Raw genomic sequence first — 23109 nt, 5'->3', positions numbered from 1 at the left:
CTGGAAGGGCTACACCACTGAAGATGACGTCAAAGATATTAAAAATGTAGAAGCCATGATTTTGGGTGCAGTGGTATTGGCCTATGATCCCAGCTACTAAAGAGGCTGAGGTGGGAGGATTGCTTGAGCCCAGGAGCTTAAGGCCAACCTAGGCAACATAGCAAGACCCCAGTAAATTCCCGCTAGAGGAAACTGTGTCCAGAAATTGTCCATGACTTCAACAGGGTTTATGAAAAAGCCAACCAAGAAAATAATGAAACAGATTATGAATACGGCAAAAAAGTGAAGAGTTTTAAGATGTGGATCTTACAACAATTCAAGAGCTAACTGCACATCAGAGAAAGTAACAGAAGATGACTTGAAAGAGATGAGTGCTTCTGAACCACTTCCAAATGATGAGGAAGAAGATATAGAAGAAGCAGTGCCAGAGCATAAATTGGCATTATAACCTGGCAGAAAGATTCCAATTATTCAAAGAAGCTTTTGACCTGTTCTACAACAAAGACCATTCTATGATATCAACACTGAAACTAAATGAAATGTTGAAAGATTGGTAGTGTCTAGAGAAAAATTTAAGGAAATGAAAAAGCAAAGAAAGTCATACAGAAATAACTATGTATTTCCACAAAGATACACTCAGTTTGCCTGCCTCTTCTGTCTCCTGTTCCATCTCTTCTTCTTCTTCCACCTCTGCCACCCACCAGACTGCAAGACTAAGCCTTCCTCTTCCTCCAGGTCTTCCACTTCCTCAATGTGAAGATGATGAGGAAGAAGACCTTATGATGATCCACTCCCAATTAATCAATAGTACATATATTTTCTCTTCCTTATGATTTTCCTAACAACATTTTCTTTACTTTAGCTTACTTTATATAGCAGCATATGATACATATAACTTACAAAATATTTGTTAATCAGTGGTTTTTGTTACTGTTAAGGCTTCCCTTCAATAGCAGGCCATTACTACTTAAGTTTGGGGACAGTCAAAAGTTATATGCAGATTTTCAACTGTGTGTGGGAGTTAGCGCCTCTAAGCATTGCATTTTTCAAAGTTCAACTGTACTTCTCTGTATCTTCCAGATTATTTACTTTTTCACAGACTTTGTGTGTCTGTCTTTTAATCTGTTCATTATTAAATATAACTAATTTTTGTATTTATACATGCTCTATTTTATTGTTTCTCTAATTATTTCTTATTGTATAATAATTACTTTTTGTATCTTTTATTTAAATCTCTCATACACTTTCATTCTATATTTGATATTTGGTTGGTCCAACATCTCAATGTCCTTTAAGATCTAAATTTATAGTCTTTTGTTTCTGTTGATATATCCTTATAGTGTCTTGCTTTCTAGTGTATTTATATAGTTCATCTCTCAGTGTAGTTTTTATTTTGAGCGAACTGAAGGAGAAGAATGACTTCTGTTTCTGCTGCTAGGCAATACACCACATCCAAGACCATGTCTATCCCTCCTCAGGGATTTGGCTCTATCTAGTTCCAAGATGAGCCTTTGTTGTAGAGTTTCCATGGGTCAGTTATTTTCTAACCTGTTAGTATAGAAATGTATAGAAATCTGACACAAGGAGACCACACGTGTCCTGGCCACCTTCCTGTCCAGGTAAGCTCTCTACTGCTTCATACTAGTTCCTTCCTACTCTTTTGCAGCTTCTTTCTTTAGTCAGCACCAACTCCCAGACATTCTTACCCCTTCTCCTGTCCCCAACACTCAGTCCACTCAGAGTTCAGCTCCTGTTTCTGTGAGTCCCTGCCTCAAAGAACATGTCCTATTAAATTCTGGACGTTGTGGTGCATGAGTCTCAAGGGTGAGGCTCAGGATGAGATTTTGATTTCATAATCTGTGGTTAGTCCAAGTACCAATATTTTTAAATGGTTCAACAAGAGGAACAAATATTGATGAAGTATCTATTAGCGGGCCTGGGCCTTGTTAAGCACTCAATATGAAATAGTTACTTCAGAAGCATGTTAACGTGACTCTCCTACCTAGGAAGCTGCAATGGTTTTCTATTGCCCGTCTCATCAGTTTAAACAGCATACTGGGGCTGGCGGTTATAAATTATCATAGTCTAGATGCATTTTACTCAGAATTTATTTCCCACTGACACACCTTGTGTCTGCTTATTTACTTCAGATTTCCCAGTATAGTGTCCAGGTGGATAGAAGCACATCACATAGAACAAGTAATGAGTGACAAGGTAGGCTGGTTTCTCACCCAATTCTCCAACTTGTGCTTACCAAGGCTTTGAAACAACTTTTTACCTGGTTTTCCTGTTCATAAAATGAAATTAATGCTTATTTAACATATTAAAATAAAGCATATGAAAAATTTACAAGTACTTAACCATTTGTACATGACCTCGCTTCTGTTCTATAGGTCATGACTACCATAAATGAGAGGTACTGTAGCATGCTCTCTACACCTGACATTGCATCCTAGAAGGTAAGAATGATTAGGAGGTCCCTCCTGTACATGAGAACACAGAAACTGAGAGATGTTAAATAACTTGTCCAAAATCCAATAGCTCATAAACAGAAATTGACCTCAGACTATTAGATTCCAAAGTCCACGCTGATAAGCTATGCAGATAGGAGGAAGATTTTAGACAAATAAAAAATAAAATAGCGTGTTATAGTTGACTAGTGCTGTAAGTTGTATTACTCAAAATGTGCAGATAGTCCACAAATATAAATAAGAAGAGGAGCTGGATAAACTGCAAGGGTATATGATGTTCTAAGGCTTGGAAATGGGATGGCCAAAACCCAAGCACAGGAATTTTCTGTCTTCTATATCAGAGGTTCTTATAGTACCTACTGTGTCATTTAAAATAACATTGCTTCACAGACTTCACATTGATAGAAGGATTTTTAAATCAATATGCACATTTTACATATTACTTATAGTAGAATTGCTACATTCATTTATTTTAAAACAATTTTCCTTATGCAATGCTATTTTCCAGGTACATATTTCAGTCAATAAATTGGTTCCTGTAAGTTATCTCTCCTCTGTCTATCTATCTCCATTCAACATGGGTGGCGGGTAATTACAGTTCAGTCACTATAAGAAGTGCTTCCTCTTACCAGAATTATGACTAATTTGTGGAGAATTGAGTGTGTCCTGAAATCAAGATTTAAAAAATCTTTTTCAAATCAGTATATTATTACTACAACAGACGTTTTTCATTTCAAGATTTTAATGTTATTTTAGTATAATTTACATAAAAGAAAATATGCCCCTTTTAAGAATACAAATTAGTTATTAAAGACACGAGGATATTTAGTATAATAACTTCCTAATCAATAGGCATACCGATTTTGTCACCCCAGAAAGTTTTGTCATGCCCTTTGTTCTAAAGCTCTTTCCACTTCCTCCTCAGATAAGTAGTCATTGAATTTCTCTCACTATATATTAGTTTTTTTTTTCTAAACTATAACTTCATATAATTGGAATAACAGGGTATGTGCTCCTTCGTATATGACTTCTTTCACTCTTAATGAATGCAGAAATTTTTTCATCCATGCTATTGCATGTCTTAGTAATATTTCCCTTTTATGACTGAACAGTATTCAGTGGATGTGTATAGCACAAAAATTGTTTACTTATGCTACTGAACTGGTTATTGAGTTGTTTCTAGTTTTTGACATCTTCATTTTTGAGGAAACAGTGGGCCCTTGCACTCTAGTGGCTCAATGTTTAGCTTCCCAGGACGTGAGACTCAAGGCTCATGGTTCTACATTCCCAGATATGAGCCTAGCTTCTAGTCATAGTCTAGCTTCTGTGTCCTGGATGCCTCTTTGGCATGCTTCAACTCAGTGGTTCATGGCTCTGGCTGGGGGAGAAACCTTCGTGAAATCCTTAAGTTAATAGAGGAAATAAATGAATCAATAAATAAATTTAAAAGCAAATGAATGGAAGAGAAGTGATTTACAGGCAATTTCTGCTTTCTTCCATGCTGCAAATCCTCCCAGTGGCAAGGAGCACAAGATTGTGCTGCAAATGGATTAGGTCATTGCCAAAGTAAAGATAGAAACTTTGCCCGATTTTGTCACCCCAGAAAGTTCTGTCATGCCCTTTGTCCTCAATCTCCTGCCACTTCCTCCTAAGATAAGCAGTGATTAAATTTTTTAATCACTATATGCTAGTTATTTAGAATCTAAACTTTATTTAGTTGGAATCACAGGATATGTGTTCCTTTGTACATGACTTCTTTCACTCGTCATGAAAGCATAAGGTTTTCATCCATGTTATTGCATTTATTAGTTTTTTCTTTTATGACTGAATCGTATTTCAGTGTATGTGTATAGCATAAATTATTTCCTTTGCTCCTGAATTAGATATTGAGTCGCTGTCAGTTTTTAACATCTTCATTTTTGAGGAACCAGTGGGCCCTTGCAATCTAGTGGCTCCATGTTTAGCTTCCCAGGACATGAGACTCATGGCTCGTATTTCTACATCACCAGATAAATGGTCTAGTCATGGTTTCTGTGCTCTGGATGCCACTTTAGCATACTTTAACTCAGTGGTTCATGGCTCTGGCTCGGGGAGAAAACCATGTGTGAAATCCTTAAGTTAATAGAGAAAATAAAAGAATCAGTAAACATTTAAAAGTAAATGAATGTAAGAGAAGCAATGCACAGGTAATTTCTGCTTTCTTCCATATTACAAATCCTCCCATGGCAAGGAGCACGAGATTTTGCTGCAATTGGATTAAGTCACTGATAAAGTAAAGATTTAAAAAAAGTAAGAAACCCCTCAGATTAAAAGCCATGTCATTGTCCTCCTACACAGTGCATTCTACTCTAACCAAACACATTTAGCTCATCACCTAGAGCACAGGAAGTAAAGCTGGTGGCCCACATGTCAAAAGGTGGATGTTTTTGTAACTCCTCGTCCTTATTCTCTAAAGATAACAAGGTAATAACACAAGAAAATTTTTCTTAAAGAAATTGATAAACGTGAAGTGCTGTCTGCATTTTCTTATTAGACCATCTTGCATCAAAGAGGTTCATAAAATTAATTGGCCACATTGAGTTTATTTCTGGAGTGATCAACTGAACATGTGCTTGCAAGACAGAGCCCTCTTCTGGCCTTCCCTGGCTACTCTCCATAGTTTTCATGACTCCTAAAATATTTTGTCTCCCATTTCTCCAATTAATTTCTTATTCTTCTCATCACTTGCCATATTTGCACATTCTGAATATTCCAGTTACATACTACATAATAGGCTTCATGTTTGTCTTCTCCTCTTGTATGTGAGAACAAGGGGGAAACAACCATGATATGTTTTGACTGAACTCCTGGCTCCTAGAACCATATCATTCATATATATTTGTTAAGTGAATGACTAGATGCACTGCTTGAGGAGTCTAACAAAAGGTAAACTTAGCTGGATAATCAGCAAATCATTATCCTTGATTTTTTCTAATGCAAAATATTTGTATTAATTATAGTAATATCACTCATTATCTGCTTACCATTTGCCAGGCAATGTTCCGTGCAGTTTTTACACTTTCTCTCACTTAATGCTCAAAACTGCGTAGGTACATACTGTTAATAAAATTATTTTACAGACAGAGGAACCAATGCATAGGGGAGTTCAATTTCTTACCCACGAAATGAAGTTTAAAATGCTAAGTTCAACAGTCTGAGTCCAGAGCCTATGCTCTGAGCCTCTGTGGTGCAATGTCCCTCAAAAGAAAGCCAGCCAGGATGGGTGGGTGGCTCATATCTGTAATCCCAGCACTTTGGGAGGCCAAGGTGGGTGAATCGCTTGAGTGCATGATATAAAAACTAGCCTAGGAAACAAAGGAAGACCCTGTCTTTAGAAAGATACAAATATGATCCAGCCATGGTGGCACGTGGCTGTGTTCCCAGCTACTTGAGAGGCAGAGCTAAGGGGATCATCTGAGTCTGGGAGGTGGAGACTGCTGTGATCCATGCCAGCGCCACTGAACTCCAGTATGGATAACAGAGTAAAAATCCTGTATCGGCGGGGCGGGGGGGAAAGCCCTCTGAAAAGGAAGGACATTAAATAAGAAAAACTTTAATTATGGTAAAAAATATGTTCATTTCTTAAAGCAAAATTACTTCACAGGTTCATACATTTCTCTTAAAGCTAAATTGCTTCACAGGAACATACATTTCCTATGACCTTCCCCAGTCCTGTGACTTGGGCCCGGGACAGAAGTGGTTCAAATTCTCTAAAGGTTGTGTTACTTTTCTCCATCAGGTTTTCTAATGAATGAGAAACTCTTCACTGTGTGAGTTTAATTGTACACATACTTTGTCATTCTTGTCTTATTCTCCAAGCCCCATTCCCCTCCTACCCTGACCTGTTCCAAGGGTTGGTGAAGAAAATTCCACAAGGATACACTCTCTGATGCAGTCTACAGTTCAGGAATCTGATTCTTTTTTTTTTGGTGGCAAAAAAAAAAAAAAAAAAAAGATATGCATATGCATGTGCAGTGGTTGTTTCTCAATAGTGTACACGCTCTGCCAAAAAGGCAGGTGAAGCATGCTTTCAGTTTCAGCCCACACAAGAAGGGTAGGAGAGAAAAGCCATGGCCGGTGAGTCTTTCACTGTTCTAAGAAGAGGTCCCTGGGAAGAAAGAATTTTGGAAGGCACTGGCTTTTCTGAAAGCCAAAATTAGTATCTGGGGAAGTTTAGGTGAACAGAAATGAGGGAGAGGGTGGAGAGTGAGGAGAGAAGAAAGGAGAAGACACTTGCAGTCTTTAGAAAGGAAAAGCAAGCCCAGAAAGGAACCGAGGCTTTAGGGGCAGCCTGCTGTCATTTTGCAATCTTAATTAAACTCTTACTTACATGTTGAAAGTCTGACAGAGGGTACAGAATTGGCACAGGAGGAGTACTAGCAGCAGTGATTCCTAAATGAAATGGGCTATTTCTGTTTCATTACTTTATTAATCAGAGTTAAATAAACACGGGACACAAGAGGATGATCTCTGCTTTCCAGGGACTAATGTAAATAGTAAATTCAGTCTTCAGGCCACTCCATGCACATGTATGGAGACTATTGAGGGAAACAAGTAGGGCAGCGATACAGTAAGAAGATGGATTACCCAACTTCGAGGAGGGGGACATTTCACTGATGAAATCTAAGTGAGGTCACTTTCTGTTGATTACATGAGAGGAATATGAGGCTGTCTTTATGATGTGAGAAATCCTTGTGCTCCAAACAGACAAGGTCCTGAAGGAGAAGAGAAAGCTGTTAATCCGTTCTATGGGTGAAGGCACAATAAATGGCTTACTGGATGAATTATTACAGACAAGGGTGCTGAACCAGGAAGAAATGGAGAAAGTAAAACGTGAAAATGCTACGGTCATGGATAAGGCCCGAGCTCTGCTTGACTCTGTTATTCGGAAAGGGGCTCTGGCATGCCATATTTGCATCACATACATTTGTGAAGAAGACAGTCACCTGGCAGGGACGCTGGGACTCTCAGCAGGTAAGGGTCAGTGACTCACACGCAAGTTCATGTAGGGTCTATTATTGTGCCTACCATGTGATGTCTTTACTAGTCATGTTAAGTTGCAGAAAACTTTCTTATCTCTGGCTTCAGTGCCATATTTCTGTAGCTGGGCCCCTAATGCATGTCCTTTGACTCTCCTTTGTTTCTGTTCCTTTATCCTCAGTGGCCTTCTTCTGATTAAAGCTCATTTCCAGTTCTGAGTATGTGGGCGTTCATTTGTAGAAGGTCATGAGAACTATCTAAAAAGCTTTGTGCTATGTGTTCCACTGTTCCTGGCAAGGCACAATATTTATTGATTGATTTAGTATTTTTGAGTCCAAGGTGCTAGGCTCATATGCAGTTGTCTGACATGAAGCTTTAAGGTCTGTAATTAAATAGGTTTAATAACTTCTCTCCAAAATTTTGCCCTCTGAGAAGAAGAAATTGTATTTCAGAAATGGTGATACACTCAGAGAATACATTGAATAATTATAGAAAAGTAAGGATTTCAAGTTGGCTCTTTCCTCCAGTTGCCTCCTTGCATTTTCTTTTGAGTGAGATCACCCACTTGCCTGTTACCAGGCTGCAGATCATGCTGTAAGGTCTGGACTGCCTCCACCTGCAGCCCCCTTAGGGCCTGATGCAGTGCACAGGAAATGAGTTGGACCATTCTTGTGATCCCTTGGACTTACCACATGGTGAGGATGAGAGTTCTGGTGGACTCCTAGTCACTGGTCTCTGTGACACTTCCTAAAGCCATTTCAGAGGCAGATGTTCTTTGAAAGCAAAAGCCTTTTTTTCTAACAGTTAGGGGAGGCTTATACCTGTCTAAGCAGACATGGGAGAAGTTTATGTTTTCATCTATGTGTAATAAATATCGTATTTTTCTGACAATGTCTCTTTCATTTTATAACCCCCACCACTCACTAAATTAAAGAACATCTTGAACATTATTTAATCTCATTCAGCCAGAGTTCTGGGATGCATCTTTACTGGGGAATGTTGTAAGCATTACGGTAAAGTTTTCCAGAGATGATTAGTGACTATTTCAGTGTCCTTCTTTTTCTAGGTCCGACATCTGGAAATCACCTTACTACACAAGACTCTCAAGTAGTACTGCCTTCCTTCCTAGGTAATGCTGTTTTTAAAGAAAGAGCATTATTTGAACCCCATCTTCCATGACATTAATGTTGTAGGATGAACCACAGTTAAAGGGGCTATGGAGAATTCCCGTAAAGTGATCATATAATTTTCCTTTTGTAATCTATTCTGCTTTTGTAGAAATTGTACTCACAACTTCACTATCTATGTTTATATTAAAAATTCTGAATCTTTATCTCAAATCCTGAACACCAAATAAGTACCATACTTCATTATTTAAGGCTTCTGAAATATTCCCTCATATGTCCCAGAGACACGATCATCTAAACAATTTTAGAGCTGAACGTGCCATTCTTCCACACCTTGCTTCTCTTCCAGTTTTGTGTAACTAGGTTGTTGGTGTCACCATCACTAGTTGTTCAAACCAGTAACTTGAAACTCATTTTGGTCCCTTTCCTCTCAAACACCTCCAATATTCAAGCCGAAGCCAAGTTTTACGCATTCTTCTCTCAAATTTGGAACTGTATCTCTCTTTCAACTTCTATTCCATTATTTCATTTATTAAGGTTGAAACTTCTATTTCATTTATTAAGGTTGATTAACTCATGAATGTCTTCTTTTCTTTTTTTTTATTTTTAGACGGAGTCTCACTCTGTCACCCAGGCTGGAGTGCAGTGACACAATTTCGGCTCACTGCAAGCTCTGTCTCCCGGGTTCAAGTGATTCTCCTGCCTCAGTCTCTCGAGTAGCTTGGACTACTGGCGCTCGCCACCATCCCTGGCTAATTTTTTTAAAAATATTTTTAGTAGAGACAGGGCTTCACTGTCTTAACCGGGATGGTCTCAATCTCCTGACTTCGTGATCCTCCCACCCCAGCCTCCCAAAGACGAATGTTTTCTTAAATGTTTTCCAGCACAGGATACTCACTATATAACCAAATACTGTATTTTCACACACACAAAAAAATTACCTCAAAAATAACCCATATACTTCTACTTAGCTTTTTTATATTGTTTTCATTCTTCTTTATGAAACCAAACATTTCTTCAACCAAATTATTATTTTGTAGTTTTCTCCGATATATCCATTCCGATTAGTTCTTCTGTGTCAACACACTTCATGCTGCCTTTATTTATCTAACTGATTGTATAAGTTTCTCAAGCTTGTTTTCAAAATTGCATAATATTTTCTTGACTTAATAGTTTCTTTTTTTTCTTTTTTTTTTTGAGACGGAGTCTCGCTCTGTCGCCCAGGCTGGAGTGCAGCGGCGCGATCTCGGCTCACTGCAAGCTCCGCCTCCCGGGCTCCGTGTTTGCCAGGATGGTCTCAATCTCCTGACCTCGTGATCCGCCCGTCTCGGCCTCCCAAAGTGCTGGGATTACAGGCTTGAGCCACCGCACCTGGCCTTGACTTAATAGTTTCTAAAAGATACTCCACAGATCTAGAAAACTCATTTCTATCTTGATACAAAGATTACATTAATTTCTTTAACAAGCACATCACATTGCTGGATGGTGTTGAACTTGTGATGAAAGAAAAGCCTCAAGGATTTTCTCACATAAACTATGTGAAAACATTTCCTCATATGTCTGTGCAATCAATGTTTAGTGCCATAAATCCATCTAGTGTGCACTTTAATTTTAGCATTTATCATACTATTTTATATACATTCTAGTTCATATATTTAGTAATCTTCTCCTTCCATACATATATATATATAGTAGGAAGAGATCCTGAAAGACAGGACAAATGTTCATTAAAAAATATTCCTGGTGCTTACTACCATGTCTTTTAAGTAAATACATAAAAAGTTAAGCATATCTCTTAAATATTTTCAGTAGATTTAATTAAGACCTCCTACCATTAAATTTTATTCTGTGGTTCAAATCTTTAGAAATAAATTTGTATTCTCTTTTATCTCACACATTTGATTGGTTTTTGAGTGTTTTATCATGCACGGCCTTGAAAAGCTTTCTTTCTACATTTTTATCTGAAATACTTGTGAAAATACTGATCCTGAAATATGAAAGGAGATCCCTGTATTGCACACCTGGAAATTTCTGACTGGAAGTGTATTCCATTAGCAGTGAAATTACTCAGTGATAAAAGATCAGGATTGTCTTCCTAAGAATGCATTTTCACTTTTGTGGCCTCATTCATACGTGAGGCTGTAAAAAACAAAAAGTGGAACAAAGAGGGATGCCAATGTTCATGATGTTCTTTGACTCTTGCAGCTCCTCAGGCAGTGCGAGTGTGTGATAACCCTGCTATGCCTACATCCTCAGGCTCAGGAGGAAGCATCAAGCTTTGCTCTCTAGATGAAGCTAAAACAATATGGAAAGAAAAGTCAACAGAGGTACCATGCTCAGAACACAAGGATAGAATGGGGTGACAGATATCCTTTAGGCAATTATGAAATGCAGTGGCTTTTTCTTAGAGCTATTCTCAATGGAGAATCATAATTCTGCTTCCCTTACTTGAAAAAAAACTTCTGTATCCTGGAATCCCAGATTTATAGAAAGAGTTCCAAATTGAATCCCATTCTTGGATAAATAACATCAACAATGGCAACTATTGAATGTTCTCTGAGAGTGGGCAGTGTTCTAAGCATTTTATATATGATGATACATAATTTTTAACCTTAAAAATAACCCGTTTTAGAGATCAAGAAGCTGAGGCATAGGATTGGTAAATACTTTGCCCACATGTATAGCTACGTAACAAACCTGCACGTTGTGCACATGTACCCTAGAACTTAAAGTATAATAAAAAACAAGAAAAAAAAATACTTTGCCCAAAGAAAAACAATCAGATATTGAAGCAATCAATTTTAGAATTCTGTCATTCTTGCTTCACAGCTTGTGCGTTTTTCAAAATCCTGCCTATCAAGAAAAATGAAGTCAGTAGCTCACCTGCCATCTGGACCTTTGCAGTTTCTATGCCTACTCTCCAAGTAGCACTCAATTCTGTCCCCCATTTTCAATGTATAGTCCATGGGATTTAGTATCTTGATATGACTAGCAAAGAGAAAACGGTCATAAATTTACCAGGTGAATATTAAATTACAGAGAATAAGTCTATTCATCCAAATTTCATTTCCTACAGATTTATCCAATAATGGACAAGTCAAGCCGCACACGTCTTGCTCTCATTATCTGCAACGAAGAGTTTGACAGTCTTTCTAAAAGAACGGGAGCTGAGGTTGACATCATAGGCATGACAACACTGCTACAAAATCTGGGGTACAAGGTGGATGTGAAAAAGAATCTCACTGCTTCGGTAAGGTCTAGTATACATTAGAGACAATGGTCATGCCCTTCCTATAACTAAATAATATTAGAAAGCTTGGTTGACCAAGAAATGTAATCTCTTCATAATCTAAAATATAAACTTGCCACGGGAGGGTGCTGGATGCTACATGCTCCCTTGTAACTAACTCATTCTGTTCGAGCCTAGTGTAACTTGGGAAGTGTTTTTTGTTTTTTTTGTTTTTTTCACTCAGTAATGCCACATTCTCTCTACAAGATAACTCTGAATGACTTTCTACAACACCTTTCTTCTCCTTTCTTGAAATTAAGACTAAAAATTTTTTGGGCACTCCTTTGTTTGTCATGAAATTCCTTAAGAAATCCTTAAGTATTTATTTATTGGCTTTCGAAGGTGCCATGATAGTTAATTACATAGTCCAAAATCAGTGGTATGGTCTCTTTCAGGAAATGACTACAGAGCTGGCGGCATTTGCTCACCGCCAAGAGCACGAGACCTCTGACAGCACCTTCCTGGTGTTCATGTCTCATGGTATTCGGGAAGGCATTTGTGGGAAGAAATACTCTGAGCAAGTCCCAGATGTATTACAACTCAATGCAATCTTTGAAATGTTGAATACCAGGAACTGCCCAAGTTTGAAGGACAAACCGAAGGTGATCATCACCCAGGCCTGCCGTGGTGGTGAGTGCTGATGCCTTTGAGAACACCAGACATTCAAATACTACTCTGTATGCATCCAGGAATTTTTGGTTTCTTTTTGTTTGTCTTTTAATGTCAAATAACACGCACTGTCAGTATTCCAGATTGCAGCTTCTGTGAATTGAATGACTGGTTGGTAGATATTTGTTCTATATTCAAGCTTGAGACTTTGATGTTTGGAAATTTTTACAATTTGTTTGATGGTTAGAAAAGATAAATATTGTTGAAAAGATTGTAACTGAAATGTATGTGTGTATTTGCATGTGAATTAATGATGGAGCAAACACATTAATAAATATCATTGAACAGAGGCTAGGAGGGAACCATCATCTTCTCAGCCATTGATAGGTAGTAACAAATCAAATTGTGTCTTTCCAGAGAACCATGGTGTGGTGTGGTTAAAAGATTCAGCAGGAGTTTGTAGAAACGTATCTTTACCGACTACAGAAGAGTTAGAGGTTGATGCTATTAAGAAAGCCCACATAGAGAAGGATTTTATTGCTTTCTGCTCTTCCACACCAGGTAACAGGTTTCTACACAGGACATCTTTGTTGGGGCTATCAATACAAAAAGTGACAGTCACCCACTAGAGGTGATGATTAACAACTCAATTATAACTCCCATATTAAGCCTAGCTCCACATTCTACGGTGCAAATCCCACCTATATCATAGTGCTCTCCTGAGGAAAAATAATTATCTACTTCCTTAATTTCACAAAACATTTGCAGAGACACCTGTTTCCACCCTATCTCTTATTTACTTCCTTCAACTAAGATAGCTGTGGTTCTAAATATAATTTTATTATTAATATACACTTTATGACCATTATAATTGGCTGAAATGTGTCATTAAAGAATGTATCTGTGATTATACACAGAGCTATTGCTACTGCTTTTCTCTTACCCCTTCCTTTGTACAATTTTCAAGTATTCATTACTTCTGTGTCTACCATGTAATAAATTAATATTGTTTTCTTTAACATTTCTCTTCTTCATAAGAACTTCTTATTCTCCATTATCATGTGATCATTCTCTTATTGACTCTTCCTAGATTTCTACTTTTGTTCTGTTTTATGATTTGTATAGTTAACTCTTTGTGTGTAAATGTCTTACTGCCAATGTTATTAAATTTTAAATAAAATTTAATGTGAAGTACATAGATTGAGAATTTATTTACATAATTTTCCCGTATAGACTGAGTATTACATGTTCTCTGTTAGCTCAGACACTTGTGTAGCCTCAGATATCTCCTGTGTATGAAATTATTACCGTTCCCTGTATAACTGAGTCTATTACGTGTCAGAATGGACAATTAACTTAAATCGCAGTCAGTAACACCACCTTGGGGATGCACATTTAGATATTTCTTTTCCAAATTCCAATTCCTTCCCTTGACCCCATTCTGTCTTTTCCTATCGCTCTACTAAATTTACGACTTTTTGAACTCAGGGACTAGGCCACATCAATACCTGCACCATATACAACAGCCTTTAGAGGATCAGTAAAAATATACTCACTGAACTTCAAATATATTCACTAGAAATTACAATGAAGCATATGGAAAATAGAAGAATTCCAAAACATGCCTCAGCTGGAGCAGAAATACTAGGGTTTCTTCTCTTTCTTCAGGCAAGAGCCAGTCTTGAGATTTGAAATATGTTTTATCAACAGATAATGTTTCTTGGAGACATCCAACAATGGGTTCTGTTTTTATTATGAGACTGATTGAACATCTGCAAGAATATGCCCATTCCTGTGATGTGGAGGAAATTTTCCGCAAGGTAGGGCTCTGGTGGATGCTATTTTCACTCTACTTCCCTGAATGCTTGGTTATTGCAATTGGAAGCATAGAAAGCAGATACAGACATGTTTATCTTCCAATAACACCCTTCTTTCCAAAAGTGTTTTGAAGTTCTTTGGTGAGTGAACAAGCCTGGGAGTCAAATCCAATGTATTAAGACCCACAGCCTCAATAAAACCATCATTTATTTTCACCCTCCTCCTGCCCTGCAGAGACAAATGAATGGACTCTAATTTGCCTGTGTCCCTCTTGACTATGATGCCCAACCACAGATTTTAAAAGCCCCAAGGAGGGTCATTCAATGCTTAGATAAGCACATGGCTATACTTGTTGCAGATACAAGTACTTTTTGTTTTCGTCACTTATTTTGCTATATTTGTTGTAGTCTTTTTGGCATGAGTCATCAAACTTTTCAGAAAAAACAGGTCTCCAGACTTTCCTTTCTCTTTTAGGTTCGACTTTCATTTGAGCAGCCAGATGATAAAGCACAGATGCCCAGCACCGAAAGGGTGACTTTGACAAGACGTTTCTACCTCTTCCCAGGACATTAAAATAAAGAAGCTGTATGAATGTCTGTGGACAGGTACGTCGGGAGTGTGGGAAGATTGAGGAAAGTGTACTGAAAGTCCATTTTAGTCAAGGACTCTAGGTCTACAGGTGTAGAATTTTTAATACAAAAATTTAAATTTTGAAATGCTCTAAAATCCAAAGCTGTGTGAGTGCCCACATGATATTCAAAGGAAATGCTTATGGAATCATTTCAGATTTTAGGTTTTTGGATTAAGGATGCTAAACCAGTAAGTATAAGGCAGATATTCCAAATATACAAAAATATCTGTAATTCGAAATACTTCTGGTAGCATGCATTTTGGGTAAGGGATAATCAAGCTGTAGTATAATATACAGAAAATACTGAAGTAATGTCTTTCTTCTGGTCAGTGCAGAGCACGTTGCTCTTCTCCCAAAGTTTTTCTTTTAGACCCTTTCTGAGGGTCAGCTAATATTGACCTAGAAGTAGCGATAAGTCTATGAAAGCTGACTTTTAGATGTTTCTCCCCTTCACCTCAGCAGGGTAACATTTTAAAATAGCATGCGGTCTTTCCTTTTAAGATTGCGTATGTTCCCATTGTGGTATAACTTTATAACTTACATTTCTTTTAGCAAAATTCTTTTATGTTTGTTTTTTATTTTTTGTCCCCACAGGAAACCAAGAGTTCCTTCATTCCGTAATTGTTTTTGGAATTATGTCTGTTTAGTAATTGACTTTTTTGAACATTTTAATAAATCTAACATAAAAGTAAAAAAGTGTCCTCAGTTTTCTTCCACACTGGAGAAACAAGAGTTGGAAATCAGAGGGAGTAATGAATTTAGAATGCTAGACTTAATTCGTAAGATCTGAACTGGCTATTGGCCCCATTTTTTCATTCGAAAAACCATTTGCTGTGCTTTCTGCTTTCGGGATGCAGATACAAATTACCACAGGTAACTGACTTCAAAAAATTTAGAGTTCAGCAGGAGAGATGGGGAGAAGATGGATTTTTATGACAGTGACACTGCAGTGTGATAAGGGACTTTTCCCAAATCCCACAGTTTACTACTGACAAATCCATGAACAGAACCTGCAGATTTCTACCCTTTGTTAAGGTATTTAAGAGAGAGAAAGTAAATTTTGAGTTAACTCTAGACCCTCAGTATTCACAGACTTCTAGAAAAGGCAAGACAGCCATCAAAAATGAAGTACTTGGCAGATGGTGCATGACACCCTGAAGAAACTCTAGGATGCATGGTGTGCACAGTGAAGTCCCTGCATGGTGTACACAGTGAAGTCCCTGCATGGTGTAGAGAAAAGGAGTTTGGTGTGAAATCACTCACTCGGGGATGTTAAAATTTGGGGAGGATTGGAAGAACTACCATTTCACCTGCAGATATGAGCCTTTTCTAAACTTTATCCTATTAAATCAAAGTGAATATCTTACCTTTTAAAAACCTTCACAGTTGAACACATTATGGTCCCTTTTTCTTTGGTCTTTTATTAACTGTTGGTGTGGGCATACCTTTCCTGTACTAATGTGCATATTCTACTACAATCGGAGACTACATTTGTGATCAGTCTGCTCAGAGAATATCAAAAAGCAGAAGTGAATTGTCACCCTCAGTAAAAATTAACTATTAAAGCAATCTTAAGCAGTTGAAGGAAAGCATTCCAGGGAGTAAAGGGATTCCTTCAGAACACTCTCCAGTCAAAGGATAAGATTATAGGGAGATGTAGAGGGGAGGTGGCATCATGATTCCTCAGCACAGTTTAAACTGTTGCAGGTGCCAATACTTTTTGTTTTTGTCATTTATTTTGCTGTATTTGTTGCAGTTTTTCTGGTTTAAGATTTTACATCACAAAAGGTCCACAGACTTTCTCTTTTTAGGTCTGACATTCGTTTGAGTTTCCAGATGGTAGGACACAGATCCTCATCACTGAGTGACATTGACAAGATGTTTTTATCTCTTCCTAGGACATTAAAAGAAGTAGGTTGTATGAATGTCTGTGGGCAAATGTGTGTGTGTGTATGTGTGTGCTGGAGATTTTCAGACGTTGGAGAGGAGTACTGAAGCTCTATTCTGGTCAAGGTGTCCCTTTCTAAATGTATTATTCCTCATCCAAAAATTCAAAATCTGAAATCCTCCAATATCTACATTCTTTCCTTTTACCTCCCACAATGTTTTAATAAAAAAGAGACATTGAAAAGTCCTCAAAAATTGCTAGTATAAATGCCTTCATTCCATAAAAAAACATAAGAGTATATCATATTGATGAGTGTTTTTTAAAAATATAATTCCAACTTTCATTTTCCATCAAGGGGTACATGTGCAGGTTCATGACTTGGGTGTACTGCATGATGTTGTGGTTTTGGTGACAATAGTTCCTCTCATCCAATCCACTATGGGAGCATAGTATATAATAGTTAATTTTTCAACCGTTGGCCCTCTACCTCCGTCCTCCATCTTATTGACCCCAGTGTCCATTGTGCCCATTTGTATGTCTATGTGTACCCAATGTGATTATTATTCTTGTGTTTGTACCCATTAATATTCCCCCAATTCCCCCCACACCACACTATGCTTTCCAGCCTCTGGTAATTATTCTTCAACTCTCTGTTTCATTGAGTTCAAATATTTTAAAATTTAGCTCCCACAAATAAGTTTGGTTTGCCTTTCTCTAACAATAATGTTGTGCACCTTTTCATATAACTGTTTGGCATTTGTATGTACTCTTTTCAGAAATGTCTATTCAGATCTTTTGCCCATTTTTAAATCAGATTATTAACATTTTCTCCTACAGAATTGTTTGAGCTCCTTATATATTCTGCTTTTTAATCCCTTTTCAGATGGATAGTTTGTAAATTTTTGCCCATTCTGTGGGTTTCGTCTTTGTTAATTGTTTCCTTTGCTGTGCAGAAGGTGTTTAACTTAATGTAATCCCATTTGTCCATTTTTGCTTTGGTTGCTCATGTTTCTGGAGTGTTGCTCAAAAAATCTTTGCCCAACCCAAAGGACTGGAGAGTTTCTCCATTTTTTGTAAGAGTTCCATAGTTTGAGGTCTTTGATTTAAGTCTTTGATTCATTTTGATTTGATTTTTGTGTATGGCAGGAGGTAGGGGTCTAGGTTCATTCTTTTGCATATGGATATCGAGTTTATTTTCAGTACCATTTATTAAAGAGATCGTCCTCTTACCAATGTATTTATGTTCTTAGCACCATTGTCAAAAATGAGTTCACTGTAGATGTATGGATTTATCTCTGGGTTTTGTAATCTGTTCCATTGATTTATGTGTCTGTTTTTATACCAGTACTATGCCATTTTGATAACTACAGCTCTGCAGTGTAATTTAAAGTCAGGTAATGTGATTCTTACAGTTTTGTTCTTTTTCCTCTGGGTACCTTTGGCTATTTTAGATCTTTTGTGGTTCTATATACATTTTAGGATTTCTTTTTATTTTATTATTTCTGTGAAGAATGCCAGTGGTATCTTTATAAGGACTGCATTGAATCTATAGATTGCTTTAGGTAGTAGAGACATGTTAACAATACTGATTTTAATCAGTATTCTTTTAATCCATAAACATTTTTTTTTTTTATTTTTTGCATCCTCTTTATTCTCTCACATTGATGTTTTATAGTTTTCATTGCAAGGGTCTTCTACTTCCTTGGTTAATGTAATTTCTAGATATTTAATTTTACTTGTAGCTATCATATATGGAATTATTTTCTTGATTTCTTTTTCAGATTGCTTACCATTGGCATATAGAAATGCTACTAAATTTTGTACATTAATTTTTGTATCTTGCAATGTTTCTTAATTAGTGTATCAGGTCTAAGAGTTTTTTGGTGGAGTCTTTAGGATTTTTCAGATATAAAATCACATAATCTGCAAACAAGGATAATTTGACTTCTTCCTTTTGAATCTAGATGCACTTTATTTCTTTATCTTGTCTAATTGCTCTGCCTAGGACTTCCAACAGTATGTCGGACAACAGTGTTGAAAGTGGACTTCCTGATCTTAGAGGAGAGACTTTTAGTTTTTCTCCACTCTGTATAATACTAGCTGTTGTCTGTACAAGTTGAAGTATCTTCTTTCAGTTCCTGTTTTTGTTTTTTTTTTTTTTTGAGGATTTTCATGAGGAAGGAATGTTGAATTTTATTAAATGCTTTTTCAGCATCAGTTAAAATGATTTTATGTTTTTTGTCCTTTCTTCTGTTGATACAATGTATCACATTAATTGATTTACATATGTTGAACAATTTTTGCATACCTTGGATAAATCTTGCTTGGTCATGATGAATGATCTTTTTAATGTGTTGTTGAATTTGGCTTACTAGTGTTTTGTTATGGATATTTGCAGCAATATTCATCAATCATGTTGGCCTATATTTTCTTTTCCTTTTTCTTTTTTTTTTATGTGCCTTTGTCTGGTTTTGGTATCAGAGTAATGCTGTCCTTGTAGAATGAGTTTGGAAGTATTTATTCCTCCTCTGTTAGTCTGAGGGTTTTTTTTTTCCCTTCAAATTATTTTAAGTTCTGGTGCACTTGTGTAGGATGTGAAGGTTTGTTCATAGGTAAATGTTTGTCATGGTGGTTTGCTGCACAGATTAACCAATCATCTAGGTATTAAGTCCAGCATCCATTAGTTATTCCTCCCGATGCCCTGCCTTCCCCTGACACCCTCACAGGCCCCATGTGTGTTGTTCTCTTCGCTGTGTAAATGTGTCCTCATTGCTCAGTTCCCACTTCAAGTGAGAACATGAGGTGTTTGGTTTTTTGTTCCTGAATTAGTTTGCTGACGATAATGACTTCCACCTCCATCCGTGTTCCTGTGAAGGACATGATCTCATTTCTTTTTATGACTGCATAGTATTCCAGCATGGTATTCCATGATGTAGCAGCACAGTATTCCATGATGTGTATGTACTACCTTTTCTTTATCCTATCTATCACTGATGGGCATTTGGGTTGATTCCACATCTTTGGTATTGTGAATATTGCTGCAATGAAGATACTCTACCATGTATTTTTGCAATAGAATGATTTATATTCCTTTGGGTATGAAAGTCTCCAATCTACTTCCCACAATGCTGAACGAATTCAGGTTTCCACCAATATTGCATAGGCATTGCTTTTTCTTCACAGCATTGCCAGCATCTGTTGTTTTTGACTTTTATTTTCACAAAAAAAGGAGAAAACACGTCTCAATTTATTCTGTGAGACTGATATTGCCTTGATATCAGAACTTCACAACAGCAAAGACATGGAATCAACCCAAATGCCCACCAATGGTAAACTGGGTAAAAAAAAAACCTGCAGTACATATACACCATCTAATACTATGCAACCATAAAAAAGGATGAGATCATGTCATTTGCAGAGACATGAATTACCTGGTAGCAATTATCCTCAGAAAATTGGCACAGAAACAGAAAACTAAAGATTGCAAGCCTCACTTTTATGTGGGAGCTGAACAATGAGAACACATGAACACATGGAGGAGAACACCACACACTGGGTCCTGACAGGGGGATTTGAAGGGAGGGAGAGCATTAGGAAAAATATCTAATGCATGCTTGGCTTAATAGCTAGGTGATAGTTTGATCTGTGCAGCAAACCACCATGGCACACGTTTGTCTAAGTAACAAACCTCCACCTGCTGCACATTAATCCCAGAAATTTAAAAAAAGTATCTAATAAATTCATACATAAAAATTATCAAAAATTCTAAAAAATTCAATCCAGCAACATATAAAAATTATTATACATGATGACCAAATTGATATACTTTTGAAATTTTATTAACAGTCATTCTAATTGGTGTGAGATGGTATCTTATTGTGCTTTTGATTCGTTTTTCTCTGATGATTAGTGATGTTGAGCATTTTTCCATATATTTTTTGCTATTTGTATGTCTTCTTTTGAGAATTGTCTGTTCATATCTTTTGCCTGCTTTTTAATAGGGTTATTTATTTTTTCCTGCTGAGTTGTTTTAGTTACTTACGGGTTCTGGACATGGGACCTTTGTTGGACACATTGTTTGTAAATATTTTCTCTCATTCTGTCTCAGCACCATTTATTGAATAGAGAATCAATTCTTCATTGCTTATTTTTTGTCCACTTTGTCAAAGAACAGATGGCATACAGTTTTATTTCTAACTTTTTCATTTTTGTCTATTGGTCTATGTGTCTGTTTTTGTACCAGGACCACACTGTTTTTGTTACTGTGGCCTTATAGTACAGTTTGAAGTTAGGTAAAGGGATGCCTCCAGTTTTGTTTTTGTTGCTCAGGGTTGCTTTGGCTATTCAGGCTCTTCACTTGTTCCATATGAATTTTAGAATTGGTTTAATTTTTCACTCTGTGAAAAGTGGCATTGATCATTTGATAGGAATAACACTGAATCTGTGGATTGCCTTAGGCAGTATGTCATTTTAATGGTATTGATTCTTTTACTCCATGAGCATTGAATATTTTCCCATTTGTGTCATATCTGATTTTAGTGTTTTGTAGTTCTCCTTGTAGAGATCTTTTAGATGTAGTCCTAGGTGTTTTATTTTTATTTTTTGGCATTTGCAATTGAGATGAGTTCCTAATTTGGCTCTCAGCTTCAACGGTTTTGGTGTACAGAAGTGTTACTGAATTTTGTACATGGGATGACAGTTTGACTTCTTCTTTTCCTATTTGGATACCTTCTATTTCCTTCTGTTGTCTGATCACTCTGGCTAGGAATTCCAGGATTATGTGGAATAGTTGTGTTGAGAGAGGGCATCCTTGTCTTGTGCTGGTTTTCAAATGGAATGCCTTCAGATGTTTGGCTATGAGTTTGTCATAGATGACTCTTATTATTTTGGAGTCTGTTCCCTTTGTTGCCTAATTTGTTGAGGGTTTTCTATTATAAAAGGATTTTGAATGTTTTCAACAGCTTTTCTGGGTCTGCTTTTTTATTTGAAATCCTGCTTATTTGGTGAATCACATTTATTGACTTGTGTATGTTGAATCAATCTTGCATTATGGGAATGAAGTGCACAGAACTGTGGTGAATTAACTTTTTGATGTGCTGCTGTTATTCAGTTTGCTAGTATTTTGTTGAACAAAATCAAAAACTTTTTGGGTGTTGACATGATATTCAAAGGAAATGCTTATTGAAGTATTTCAGAGTTTAGGTTTTGGGATTAGGAATGCTCAACTAGAAATTACAATGTAGATATTCCAAAATTCAGAAAAATCTGAAATCCAAAACATTTTGTGTTCCCAGCATTTTGAAAAAGAGATACTCTACCCATAGTATAATAAACAGGGGATACAGAAAGAACACCTTCCTTCTGGTCAGTGCAGAGTACATTGCTCTTCTCTCAAAGTTCGTTGCTTAAACCACTCCTTTTAAGGGTCAGTTGATGTTGATTTCTGAGGTGGTAATAAGATCACAAATGCTCACTTATAGGTGTTTCTCATTTCAGCAGAGGAATACTTAGACACAGCATGGGCTGTTTCCTCTTCAGAATGTGTATAGTCCCATTGGTGGTGTGACACTATAACTTGCATACCTTTTTGTGGACCTTTTTTAGAATGTTTGCTTTAGTTGTTTTCCCCACAGGAAGCCAAGAATTCTCTTTATGCACCTAATTTTGAGGCATATCTGTTCCAAAACACACAGTTCTGTAAGCCTTCCGTTAAGTCTGATATAAAAATGAAAGAATTTTTATTTTTTTTATCACACAGGAAAAAAAAAAAAAAAGACAAAAGAAGAAACTTAGAGGAGGTAATGGATTTAGAGTCTTTAGGCTTGATTCATAAGACCGGAACTGGCTAATAGCCCCATTTTCTCCTTCAGAAAACCATTTTCAGGGCTTTCTGCTTTAGGAATACAGATATAAATTATAGTAAGCATGTAACTTTGAAGAATTTAGAACTCAGCAGGAGAGGTGGGGAGAAGAAAGACAGTTATGATAGTGAAAGCATGATGTGAAAAGGGACATTTTTCCAAATCCCAGAGTTTACTACTGACAAATCCATGAAGAGAATCTACACATATCTAATATTTGCTAAGAGTGTTGAGAAATACAAAGTAAATTTTGATTCAACCCTAGATGCCTAAGATTTCAGTCTCTTTAAGAATGTATAATAGTCAACAAACATAAAAGCAATAGCAGATAGAGCATGACACTCTGAAGAAACACTACAGTGCACTGAATGCAAAATTATGCACCTGCATTGTTCA

At 36.9% G+C, this 23109-nt stretch overlaps 1 protein-coding gene across 1 annotated transcript; it reads left to right on the top strand.

Moving 5' to 3' along the window:
• Window positions 1-7222: 7222 nt before the first annotated feature.
• On the top strand, window positions 7223-14906 carry LOC112605780 (caspase-1-like). Its single transcript, XM_025355648.1, has 8 exons — window positions 7223-7484; window positions 8557-8619; window positions 10823-10944; window positions 11694-11867; window positions 12302-12536; window positions 12933-13076; window positions 14226-14335; window positions 14808-14906. The coding sequence occupies exons 1-8, from the start codon at window positions 7259-7261 to the stop codon at window positions 14904-14906; spliced, it is 1173 nt and encodes a 390-aa protein (XP_025211433.1). The 5' UTR covers window positions 7223-7258.
• The last annotated feature ends 8203 nt before the right edge of the window (window positions 14907-23109 follow it).

Source organism: Theropithecus gelada, chromosome 14, assembly GCF_003255815.1.
Source record: "Theropithecus gelada isolate Dixy chromosome 14, Tgel_1.0, whole genome shotgun sequence".
Taxonomy (NCBI): Eukaryota; Metazoa; Chordata; class Mammalia; order Primates; family Cercopithecidae; genus Theropithecus; species Theropithecus gelada.
Note: the sequence above shows the minus strand (reverse complement) of the source record. Positions and strands in the feature narration are given on the sequence as shown.